The sequence below is a fragment of the Cryptomeria japonica genome, chromosome 10, assembly GCF_030272615.1.
Source record: "Cryptomeria japonica chromosome 10, Sugi_1.0, whole genome shotgun sequence".
NCBI classification, from domain to species: Eukaryota; Viridiplantae; Streptophyta; class Pinopsida; order Cupressales; family Cupressaceae; genus Cryptomeria; species Cryptomeria japonica.
In genome coordinates this window covers 397,537,647-397,551,295 of record NC_081414.1, presented here as the reverse complement: position 1 = coordinate 397,551,295, position 13,649 = coordinate 397,537,647, and the positions used below count along the sequence as shown (strand labels likewise).

Here is a 13,649-nt window from a genome sequence, read left to right as displayed (position 1 = left end):
TTTAGATTATCCGTGTCAATTCCAAAGGCACAAGATCAATCAATCTTGCAAGTGAATGATTGACATAGGCTAAGGGAACAGTAATTAGAATGCAATGAATGAATGTTTGGCCAAATAAATGAGTGTAGAAATGATAAGGCGAATTGTGTGAATGTGTAAATTGTTGTTGGTGAAGAATCAATGAATGAGCTCAACTTCATACAAATTGCATTATTTATTAATATATAATTGTATCATGTCATTCTCTCAAAAAGACTGAAAACTAAATCTGAATCGATGTCGATACACAAATTTCACTATTATAATAATATAATTACATATTAATTATTAATAATAATATTTATTTTACCATAATTAGTCGTTTATATTTATTTATTTTTAATAGTTTTGAATTTTTAATGCCACCCCCTCTATTTTTATATTATTTGTATGTCGGCAGCAGTGAGGGAACAAACTTATCGCATGACAAGCCCTGCGTCTGGTAATTAATCAATATTTACTTTAAACCATAATTAGTCCTTTATATCTACATTTTGATTAATAATTTGAATATTTAAAGCCACCTCCTCTATTTTTATACTATTGCCATGTCTGCAGCAAATCAAAGGGAACACACTTATCCCATTGCAAGCCCTGCCTCTGGTAATTAGACATTATTTCACTAGAATCCGATATATTATTTCCTTACAGATTTAATGCTGTAAGTTTTTAAAATCTATCGAAATTAAAGTTAAATTAATAAATTGAATTTATTACAGATATTAATTGAACTCCAATCCACCCACTTATAGACATGCCACCCCACTACTTCTGTACATTGAGCCTCGGCAAAATCAAAGGTAATGTTAGGGTGTAGTTTATTAGGTCACAAACGGCAATTTGGTGCATAAGACCCCCTATGTTTAAAGTCTAAACCACTCACTCAGATATTACACCCCATCACTGCTGTGGGTTGTGCCTTGCGGCATAGTGAAGGTAAAGGTAAGGTGTAGTTTTTTTGGTCACAAACAACAATTTGGTGCATAAGACCCCCTCCCCCACGTAGAAGGCCAAAGGGTATTTAAGTCTGAACCACTTGCTCATAGACATTACACCTACAACTACTGCAAGTTGTGCCTTCCACCATAATAAAGGTAAACCCAAGTAAAATTTTAGGTCACAAACAGCTATTAGTGCATAAGACCCCCTCCCCTATGTGGGAAGCACTTCATGATGTATCATTCAAATTGTGTACCCTTGGGTTTCAAACTCAAAGCAAGCTAGGGAGGAAACCAAACCTTCCTAATCAACTTTAACTGGTGGTAACTGAAATCAAGATGCAAAACCTTCTAAAATCATCATTTTGTACAGCTATGAAGACTCTTGCATATTCTGGACAACTCTAAGTAAAAGAAATACACAAGTGTTCAATGCTCTCCAAAAAATGAGGCTGTGCCATCACTGAGAAAGATTGTATCTAGTGAAAACCACAATTACTTACACATTAGGAAGGCACTCAAAGGCCTCTTGCCAGAGTAAAACCCTTGAGCCAAATTAGCCCATTCTTGAGATTTACTCTTCAACGTACTTAACTCCATACCATTAGCCACAGCTACGTTAGAAATACAATTTGAGGACAAAGAAGCTATCAGCAGAACTATAGTACAGTACAATAATAGAACATCAACCTGTGAAAGCCCCTGCCACAGAAGCATTACCAGTACCACCTTTACGGAGCTGAACCAAAGACGTATACAAGGAGTGCTGTATTGTTTCTGCCACTACTCGAAGTCTTCCCTGACTAACATCTACTGAACTCGCACCTGGACCACTTCCACTTCCATTCCCAACAATCTCCACTGCTCTAGCCACTCTCTGTTTGCAGCGTTCCCAATCCTCCATATGTGGCCATAATGCACGCCCACCATGACTACCTTCCATGCCTAGGAGGGCCATGTGGGGATTTTCACCAAAAGCATATTTCAATCTTACAGAGACACAATGAGGCAACCATGCAGCACCACCAGCAGCATTTACCTGAGGAATATTAGCAGGATCAAGGACCACAGTAAGTCCAAAATCTACTGCATTATGTGGACGATCATAATGAATGTTGCTCTTAGCAACAGTACTAATTGCTCCCTCCAAAGGAACCTGGCCTACGTTGTCTACAGTCACTGATGTATCAGCATTGGACCCCACGTGGCATTCTAAGCACAACTCAACACGGGTTCTCTGTGAGGGAGCTATATCACCACCCTGCCCTTGTGATGTTCCCTTCTTCCAAGCAATGAGTTTTAAAAATTCTCGCAAAACCCATATTGGCAATGTTAGCAAAGTAATAAAGGATGCAACTCTAGAAGCATCATACGGCTCCGAAGCAACTCGGCCACTAAAATAGTCACATATTTCATGAATTTCAGCAGAGCTAAGTTCATCTTGGCCATTTGTTTGGTTCTGCTGCTGCTGCTGCTGTTGCTGTTGCTGGTGAAAACGCTTCACACTCAGAACTTGTAAAAGAAGCTGCACGCGATGCACACTTACAGCAAAGACATAACCTCTGTAGAAAATCCAGAAAAAAAAATCTGATTAAATTATCATACCAAACCCAACTGCACGATGCTACAAATTGAAATAAGATACTGGTAACATTTTTAAAACAACATCAAAACTAAAAAAAAAATCTAAGAGGAAGACATAACTCTTTTCAACTACTCTAAAATAATAAAATTACAATTCATTTGATATCTTTCAATGGAATTCTTGATTTGAAATTTAAATGGTAATCCAGGAATATTAAATGTAGAGGTTCTGCTGTTTTAATTTATCTAGACATAATGATTTTACCAGTGCATGATACAATTTTATGAGTCAAAATACTTTGAGAGTTTTTCGTATGGGAGATCTTACTATCAAATTAAATTCTACCAAATTTATTCCTCAAAATCAATATCTTTAGTTCCACTAATACTGTGCAAAAAGATTCTTAAGCACATAAAACATAAGAGACAATATTTACCCAACAAAGAAACGCAATGCAGGTTGCTCATGGTCCAAGTTAAGAAGTGATCCTTCATTTTCTTTCAAAATTGAACGCAGAATTGATTTCAAAAGATCTGGTAACTGGGAAAATAACCATAGAACCCCAAGATATTTCAGAATGCCACGCAAGACTTTTTTAAGTGCAGCCAGAGGAACCCATCCTCCTCCATAGCCACCATCATCCCCAAGTCCAATGAATGCAGTGTTCAGCTCTCCTCTGACATGGACAGGCACACCAGTTGCTGAAGCCATTGGACGTCCAGCCAAAGATATTCCTGAATTGAGTACTGCAAGATTTTGTGCTCCCAATACATTGTTTACTCTATTTAAAATAGTTCCTGGATTTCCAGGTATTGTTGTGGATCGAGACACTCCAGGAGAGTTAATGCCCATTTTGTTTCCACCAGCAGCAGGAGACTGTGCATTGCTTGTACTTAAATTATTTGGGTTCCCAGCACCCAAAGGTTGTGGAGTAAGAGAATTATCCAATGTGTTCAATCCCAAGGCAACGTGCTCCATGATAAAGGGCCGAAACTGTGGACAAGGCATTGAGCCTCCAGCAGTAGGGCCACCCTTTGGTGGTGTAGCAGGCTGTAACCATACTTGATCACCAGCAAAGCAGCGCATATCAACAGCAAAATTCTTCCGATAAATTATGCGAATCCAATAGGGACTTCGCAATACAACTGAAACATCAGTGGGCAACAGGGAACTTGGCACTATTCCTGGTCCTCCTCTCCCAGCACCTGATACAATGGGTCCATTTTGTGCATTGAAATTACCACTAGCTGCTCCATCATTAGTCCCCCCACCAGATATTACCCCTGTACTTTGATGAACAATTGATGATGTGGTGTTTTGAGCCAAACTTTGTGACATCATTAACCCATTTGTTTTAGCAGCTGTGGAAAATCCAGATGGTACTAAACTAATGGCAGTTGCAGCTGTCCCAACCATTCGTGCAGGTCGTATAGCACCCGCAAGAGCATGTAAGGGTCCAGCAGTCAGCCGAATGCAATCAAGCAGTGATGCAACTTCACCTCCATTGATAAAATCCTCCAAAAACTGCACAGAGAACAGTAATAGAAATGTGAATGTTGAAGCAGAAAACCATGAGGAAAGATTTTCATTACATATTCCACTGATTATAGTATCTTACAGTTAGTTCCAAAATTTACTACAAAAGAATTCATGCAACCAACTAGACCATGAAACCCTCAAAAAAGTGCACAAAGGATGCAGGCTAGATGCATTCAAGTTTTATCCTAAAATAAATGCAGATGATATTCCATATTGTGTTAAAATGTTCATCACAATTTTATGAGTTCTGAAATTCACTACATTTCTGAGACTTATTACATTAAACTTAAAAGTGTTGAATAAGTAATTTAGAAATGCTCTACATTTATGAGACTACAGACCCAGCAGTCATATTATGTTCATATCAAACTCATGTTTGCATCTTAGAAATAGGACAGATATTGCCCAAAATGAGAAGATAATGAAAACTTTGGAAGAATTTGAAATTTAGAAAGTTCTGTTCATTCTTGATGAGGATTGTTACGTGATACTCCTGGAAAGTTTTGGGAGTTCTTCCTTTGTTGTACTATATATTGATCTCATGTATCTTTCATTTTATTGTCAATATTTTTCTCTTCACCTATCAGTTGTATCATTGCAGAGGATTTGGTTCATGAGAATAAGTTGTTAATAAATAATCACCACCGTGTTAGGGCAGAGGTAATAAAAGCCTATAGATGCATTAAATTTGTAAATCCATTTGTCTGAAACTAAAGAAGAGTTTTGATGATATATGGAATGGTGGATGTTTGAAGCAGAAGAAAAGAATATAAGTTATTAAATGTATTGTTATAAGTTATTAAATATATTGTTACACCTTTTGTTGCCAGAAGAGGAACTGCTGAGACTGTATAGATCTGAGAGGCATATTAAAGGGTGGCATGTATACAACAACAATGAAGAGGTACAGCATGTTTGAAAAGATAATCCATAAATCATTCAAAATGATCTGCAAACATTTTGTTGCAGTTCAGATTCTTCCTTGACCCACCTAATTTGTATATTATAGTGAAAAAGACAATTTAATTTTGTTTCACCGTTTCTGACATTTTTTTCTGTAGTTGGGGTCTTGTATAATTTGTACAGTGCCTTATAACAAAAACAAAAAAAGTTCTGTTCATTGTACAACACCTATTCATACATTTTCTCTCAATCATGGCACCTAAACAGCAGCCTAAGAGCAAGACTTGATTAATTTCCAGTGTTTTGGGTGACATTCCCAGCATCCCAGGAACCTGGGGATTTGGAACGAACATCCCAAAAACCTGGGACACATCCCTTTTTCCTTACGACTGGAGAGCCTGCTCCATTTGGTGCATAAACATTTTTTAGTGTAACTTTTTAAGGAAAAAGGAAATGCCGAAAACCCTTAAAATGCTAGGGGGTGTGAGAATTCTCATAGAAAATTCAGCACATCATATTTTATTTTTCAAATATCTTCTGCTTTTAGTTTGTTTTAACTTTTAAGTTATTTCAATAGCCATTCCCTCAGCTATCCCCAAAATTTGGGAAAAATTTTGCTGTCCCAAAAATTCCATCCCCACTTTCCCCCATTCAGGCAATTTTTTTTCAACAAACAACAGTGTGGCCATATAAAGACTTCAAATCTGTGAGTTTTGGCTAAATTTGGATATCTCACACTTGCAGTTTTGTGAGTTACAATGAAAGATTACTAACTTTATCCTAAAAGGCAGAACCCCTATGCTAGATCAATTGATACTTGTGAAAAGCACGTTTCATGGTTCAAATAGTGCTCTTCGAAAGTATTTTTCAATGCAATGAACTCAATCATGAGAAGCAAATCAGGAGTTCTGGCTGCCAAAATGAGACATTCTTGAAAACTAAGGAAACCCAGCGATGAGGAACTTGCATCTCACTTTGGGTGAAAATAGAATATTTGACTCTTTAGAGCAAGTTACAGATCACATATATGGCATATCAGACGTATAGACATAAGGATTTCTGGACAACTGAAACTTAGGTACCTTAAACAAAGTTGATCTGACAAGTTTCTATTGATTTGATATCACACTTATGTCTCTTCTCTGATGCGTCAAATGTTATTATCAATGATATGGCAGTTCTCCATAGTCCCTCTATAAACTGTGCGTGATATGATGTTTACTTATTACCATGATGATGAGATGGTATACAATGCAATGCCTAACAAAAATTTGAGTAATGATACAATCTTTACTGATGAAATGACTGTGGAATCATATAAAAGTGACTACAACACATGGTGCATTCATATTGTACAAATTTTCTGACATACAATTTTAATTGTTTATGAATAAGAAATTGGTGCATGATAGGCAACAATTAATCAATTTGTCAGTGTCAACTGATGCTCTATATCAATTTGACCTGCTAATAGGGCAACTTTATGATGTCACTGCCTCCTTCTGGATACATGTCTCAAAATGTCTCCAGATTTTATCATCACTTTCCTCTTAAGACTGCTGTCATTAGATCCAAACCCTATACCTAAAGGACAGGAGAAAAAGTGTGAATAGAATTGACAATAACAACTTAGACAGAACCTAATTAGCTTCTGCACACAATAATCGATGCCAGTATTTGTAACAAATGACTAATAGTTGCCAGTGCTACTTCTGCAATCTTCCCTGAAAGAAACTGCAACCAAGGAAGTAATGTAGCCACTTTGCCATTTGTTGATGTACACAGTCTCAATGACTTGAAGAAACAAGGTAAACATTGAGATTCTGCCCATGAATACACCTATTATGTCTTCTTCAACACAAAATGAAGACAAAGGGAACATTGAAAGATTATGCACGCATTTTGAGGTTTTCTAATCTTCTTCAGCGCACACCACCTAGGGATGCATAGAAGTTGAAAATGGAAAAAGGATGCGGTCTAAAATAATCTGGGGGAGAAGACTTCTGGGGAAAAGAGAAAAAATAAGCAAATAAAAAAATAAATGATCAAGATGTATCACATACGTGAAATAAGGTCTACCCATACTTAGGGGCAACTTATCAATGCTGCCACTTACTCCTCTCCACATCTATCAATGAAGTGCTTTATTCAACTTCTTAAATACTGTTCATCAAATTTAATTGGAAGAAAAAGATTGGGAGCACACAAATAATATCTCAAGTCAACAGCATCTTTACCAATACAATGCATCAACATGACTCAATAGAGTTTCCCAGATTTTTGAGAAATTTATTAAATGGATATTTCCCAAACTATTCAATGGTTGCATACAATTCAGGCAAACACAGTGAATTCCATTGTTATAACTTATGACAAAATATGTTATAACACTATTGATGTGAACACACCATGTGAGCTATGCAGTCCACACTGTAATGATAACCTCCATTTGAATTGGGGGATCTCCTTATTGTCTCTGAAGCTTCCAGTACATTCATAATCTTTGGGAGAAATCTTTAACGAACTATTAAAAATTAAAAAACAAATGCTTAATTCACAATTAGAATGGATATTACATAAGCATTAGTTCTTGACAACGAAAGCATGACTAATTTACTGTTACACAGACTTAAGGAGCAGAAAGCTTTTGAATGTTCTGTGGACCCACTGGCCACTAAGATGATGTTTCAGTAAACTAGGGAGAGTTTAGGGACTTACCCTGCAACTATCATATCAATACAATGTAGCAGAATAAGATGTCTCGATCTACTCCAAAGCATTACATATTCTATCCTGCCTGTGAGATAATGAAATAGAACTGGACTTATTCAGCCCATGGTCATGCCATTTCAATTCAAATTCAAAAAACCCATAAGATCTAGAAAGGGCAACGATAAACTGCTCAAGGAACCCAGGACATAACTTTTTATTACTGCTCCAAAGGTCGAGTATGTTTTCAACTCTAAGGGGTGGAATTGCAAAGTTAGATCATTTAATTGTAGTTTTTATAAAAATTTCTTGGTTTTGGATTTTGATTTTGAGGTTGCAGGATGCAACCCAGAACTAATTGAAAAGCATTACAGTCCTCAACTTTGTTACTATTTTGAGACTTTTAACCAGTAATTTTTACTGTTATGATGGATAGTTATGTTTGTATTGAAACGGCTAAGAAATTTGAATTTAAACTGCTGCTGGTTTTGGTATCATGGGTTGCTCTGAATTGCTTCATCCCTCGGCACTTTTGTTACCTTATTTAGATCTGCTATTTTTTCCAAAAAATCTTTTCAATATGTTTATCTTGAAATTGCTGTAATTAGAGTCTTAGATATATTTTCACACTGGAGGAGCATAGCAGAAGGAATGGAAAGGCTTCACAAAATTCCGCTAAGCTGCTGTGCATTCACCACTTAAGTAATTGCATCTGTGCAAAAGGTAGGTAAGACCTACAAGAAGCATCTTATCAAATCAATAACATAATCAAATGTACACTTTGCTTGAAATATTAGCAGATGCCGTTTATCAACTAAGCTTTCCACATGGGATGTGGGACATATTTTTCCCTCAGCATATCATCAAAATCCACAAATATGGCAATGACAATTTGCTCAAACTGTCAGGATATTCTTGCTTCAAATTTCATCGAACATTGCATAGAGATTTGAGAACACAATAGCCTAGTCTTTCCTTGTATTTCTTATAAGACCTGGCAATCATCTGAAAGCCTCTGCAGGCTTATAGATTTTAAGGAGCTCCTCATGGCAGTTTGAAAGGAAATCCCAGTTCATGGCATTTCAAGGGGAAATTATCTGTCATGCAACCTTTAAAGAAAACCATACACCTATGGCATCTACAAACATCATGGGACATAGCAGACTAGATTAATTATTAAATGCATAAGAATGCAAGAAGGCAAGTCTTCAATAAGTTATAGTAATACTTATCATTGCCTCTGTGGGGTCTACAAGCAGGATCTTATCTGATCAATTACAAAATAAAGTTGAAACTCTGCTTGAAATATTCATCAACTAAGCTTTCTTATATGGGCTAAAGGAACATTTTTTCCTTCAGCATATTGCCAATGTTCCTAAACACGAATGCAGCGATTTATTCAAACTAGTACTGTTCTTTCTCAAACTGTCTGGATATTCATGCTTTAATCTTCATCAAAAATTGTATATAGATTTCAAAATAGACTGTCTCAATCTTTCCCTGTATTTCTTGTTAAAAACATAATGACAAAGGAATTCAACTAAGGGTGAAACATCGTATCCCTACAAAATGGAAGTTATATCCGACAAATCCACAGATGTTTTAGTGTAGGTAATGATGCAAACTATGTTGAATATTCCTGGAACAATGCAGCCAACTTTTCCTCTACATAAATTTCATACTTCCATTATTTTCAAAGAAATACGGCACACTTCTAATGCACTTGAACAGTGGTTTGTTATTACAAAATTAATCAAACTAACATTAGGGATTGGAACCACATGGACAGCAATTCTCAAAAAAGTACACTTCAAAACTTCTAATGTGAGTAGTTCAATGTACGCTTCATAATTTTATTTCAAGTATTACAAGAAAAAATGCATGTGGAAACTAGAGAAATGAAGAATCAACATAGCTTTGGCCGATCAAAGCGGTCAGATATTTCTTTTTATGATCCAAGAAAAAAGTGTAAGAAATACAACCTTGGTGTGAGGCCACAATTGATCAGGTGAAACGTGCATTGTGCATCCTTCTTTGCCTGACTCCCATTCGACAACAAAGCGTGCAATTATCCCAGGCATTGGCCCAACATAGCTGAACCACAGACTCATAAGACCTACTGCTTCTATCTTGAACGTTCTTCTCATATAATCCCACATACGATCACCCAAATCACCATAGGCCTTTTTCACTAGATTATATTTCATGTTGGACAGCTCTTTTCCTGTGTCTATTCTTTCCTCTGGTTTTACTTCCAGTAGTTTTCGCATGCCCATGGCAAAAGAGCGTGCATTGGAAAGCCTTTGTAAATCTGCAACCAATTTTTTTATGCTGTTGTCCTCCACCACCCTATAACTCAAGACCACGCCCTCAGGACCATACCGTATATGAGAATCTACATCTGAAGTATTTGCAATTCGTACACCAGAACCCCATGGAGTTCCAGTTTTACCTTTCTGAAGTTCCCACAAGTCCCTGAAATGTTCATCATTTACCTTGACATCCCAGTAGGTGCTTCCAGGTCTACCAAGACACAAACAAATATGTTGCCATGCATCCTCTTTTGAAGAGGGCAGACGAAACCACAAGTCTGCAGAGGGTTTTCGCAAGCCCACATCTTCAACATATGGGATATTAAGGACTTCCATTTGACCTGTAAGTCGAGCATGCTTAATACATAACGAACAATGCCTAATAACTTGAAGAAGAGCAGACACATATATACTTGAAGGTGCTTTCCCATGATTAGCTTCTCTAAGAATGCTTCCACACGTACGGCCAACAAATTTCCCCATAGTGCCTGAAGTATTTAGCTGAACAGCAGCATGTTGTGTATCGCCTGATTCAGAGGTTTTCCTTTTCTTCTGACTTTCTCCATAAGCTGATATTCTTTGCAACGATGGAATTGAATGCACAATATCTGAAAGACAACGCTTTCGACTGCTTATTTTTGGAATTGTGTCACTTGTGTTGCCATGAGAAGTTAAAGAGTCTAATGTTTGACCTGTAAGATGAATACCTCATGAATTAGCCAGATGATATCCAGTTATAAGTAGAAGGCATACAACAGATACAATTGACATGCCCAGCCCAGCATGTTACCATTTTCCATACCAAAAGCATAGAGAATTAGAAATATCAACTTACATGCTGGGGGGATCATGTGCAAGCCAGTTGCAGAGCTTTTGAATACAGTTGATGTTTGACCACCAGATGGAGTCTTAACAAGAGAAGACCTTGAGTGTTGAATGGAATTCCTGAGTGCCGGCGACATTCTGGCTGTATAAGACAAACTGGTTTGCCAATTAGTAGAAAGTGATGGGAGCCCCTCCTTTGGAGAATCCATTACTTTTCTTAGATGATCTTCATCCATTGACAGATAACCTGAAGTGTCTCCCAGCTGCAATGGAGACTTTGATGAAGTGAGATCCTGGTCAGAATAATTCTTTGTAGCTGATGACAGTTTATTAAAGGATTGGATCCTTACAGGGCTGGGTGTGGAAGTATTCACTCCATAATTGTGTCCACCAGCTAGGGGGCTTGAGCCAGTCTGCCGTACATTCTTATGATTTGATTCAGACATCAACCTAGTGTTAAAAGGTGAGCTTCCAGCAGAAACTTTTCCGGTATTATTAATTAGAGAATACTGAGAGTTTCTATCCCATGTAGTTGACAGACCAAACTTTCCTCCTTGCTGAATACCCTGCACAGCACCCAGATGGTTTGATGGTGAAGGTTCGGCTAGATAATTCTGTTTTGGTAAATACCGAGATAATGGCATTCCCTTGTCAAACTCAAATACATCATCTGCTAAAGATGAAAATCCTGACTGTAAGCACCCTTGGCCCTGAAAGGCAGAATCTGTAAATGCATCAGGATTAGACACTGATTCTGAAATTAAATCTGAGATTCCTGTTATCTCTTTCTCCAGACACAACCTTTCATTGTCTAAAAGACTCAGATTCACCTCATGTTCCACCATTTGCATTCTTCCAATGTCTATCTTGTTGAAGCGAAAAATCTGGATAGGACCAGAAAGCAGACCAGATCTACTAGTTGAGTCTTGCTTGGACTCCAGAAGGGTAAAAAGAGCCTTGAAATCCATATCCAACTGTATTAGAAGGTAATAAGAATTTCCACAGTTTGGAAAACCCATGAGCAGCAAATCTGAGCCCTTAATTATTGATTTAGGTAGCTTAACCGTAGCCACACCTTTTTCATACACCTGCAATAGGCAATATAAATAAGACTGAAGCCATTAAAAGGCATGTCAAAAAATTATATAAGATTTTAGTATGCATTCCAAAAAACATGTATCTAGTTTTCATACAGAAAACAGCAGCAAAAACTTGATAACAAATAAGTCCATCAATGTTCAAGCCTGCTAATAAGCATTAACAGGCATACAGAAAATAAAAAATACAATTCATTAGATAGTTATATAAACCAATAAATCTGCAATTAATGGACTAAACTGGAAAATTAAATTTAAAAAAAGGATCTTTCACAGGCATTCCACAAGTCTCAGAAACCCAATACACACCTCTATACCCAATTACATCTCATAGCCCTAGAGGACCTGTATCCCCTCCTCAAGGTGAACATACATGTATACCATGTTCCTTGAAATCAACACTAATGAACATTCCATCTTTCAATGTTAGTGTATCATAAATTTATAGAGGTTACTGGCCAATGCATTGTCTTTTCAAAGAGCAAGCAAGAACCTTGTACTTGTCCAGAATCCAGATATCAAAAACAGAGGAATGTGGCATTGTTTCTCACAGAGATGGCCTGCTTCAGAGTTACTCTACATCTTCTATATGTATCAACTATCAGTTACTATTGATGGTAACTCAAGGGAATCAAATATTGAGATCGGCGGTCAATTTCAACTGGACATTTACCTTTGTTCTGGCAATCCAACAGCCTACCTGTGCTTGTTTCTTCTGCTAAAAGGAGGGTGTGCCATGCTTAGCTTACATATCAGCCTAGAACCCTGAGAGGGAATGCATTACCAGGTTTTCATTTTTTATGCGTATCTTCAGCTTCATATTTTGAGTACACATCCTCTTCAAGCTCTTCCAGAATTACTTTGTGATACTGGAGCATCCTTGGGTTGATAATAATTTGCATCAACCCCATGCATCTCTGCCAAGAACAAGTTCCTTTGAACTGAAGACCTGCTGATGGTTGAATCACGCAGTACACTCGCTCTTCACAAGATCAGTCGATGTCAAATGGTGGGTAGTTGGTCATTCTGTTAGACTGTCAAACACAAACTGGTCTTTTGATAGCATGCTAGTTTTATAAGGTCAAAAGAATGACCCTTCAAATTTTATTGAGGAATGGCTGGATTGTTCTCCATCAAATTGCACCTTGCTGGTTGAGCTACTCCCTCAGCCCATGTTTATTTCAGCTACCAACTTTCACCCTACTTGACAGCAAAAGTGGCATACAATATATAAAGTAGAGCTCTAATCTTTTGAAGGGGATAAAAGGATGGTAGATTGAGAGTTTGGGATTTGAATAGAACTTTTGAGCTTCATTGTAGCTGAAGAATCTCTGTAAGTATCTCTTATAGTTGAGTAGCACAACACAGCGTTTCACAAATTAGTGGCCCTTTTGTAACCTTTCATTATTTTTGCAATTTAATTTGGCTTCATTTATTTTGTTCATTTTCTTCCTTGTGCTTCTAGTGTATGCTCTATTCACGCTCGTTAGATGATTGTTCAATAGACTCTCCAACATTGTTGCACCAACCTAGTATTAGAGCTTAGAGTTCTAAGTTCTAGAGGTGAGCTCGTGAGAGTTCTACTAACAAATCTTTGTGTGGAGTGTTGTTGCATTGCAAGGGAACCAGAGGAGATGGCTCACAAAATCGGAAGAAGCAATGCAAGGAACCATGCCCCACATTGCAGACCTAATTGATGCAT

The 13,649-nt window shown here is 37.3% G+C and overlaps 1 protein-coding gene across 1 annotated transcript in view; it reads right to left on the bottom strand.

Moving 5' to 3' along the window:
- Positions 1-1,306: 1,306 nt before the first annotated feature.
- Positions 1,307-13,649, bottom strand: part of LOC131038544 (mediator of RNA polymerase II transcription subunit 14) — an 86,246-nt gene continuing 73,903 nt past the window's right edge. Inside the window, exons 5-8 of the mRNA XM_057971007.2 lie at positions 10,861-11,938; positions 9,696-10,717; positions 2,999-4,086; positions 1,307-2,539 (exon numbers count right to left, since the gene is read on the bottom strand). Of these exons, the coding sequence (XP_057826990.2) occupies positions 1,663-2,539; positions 2,999-4,086; positions 9,696-10,717; positions 10,861-11,938 (4,065 nt within the window). The 3' untranslated portion in view covers positions 1,307-1,662. The remainder of the gene's footprint in view (positions 2,540-2,998; positions 4,087-9,695; positions 10,718-10,860; positions 11,939-13,649) is intronic.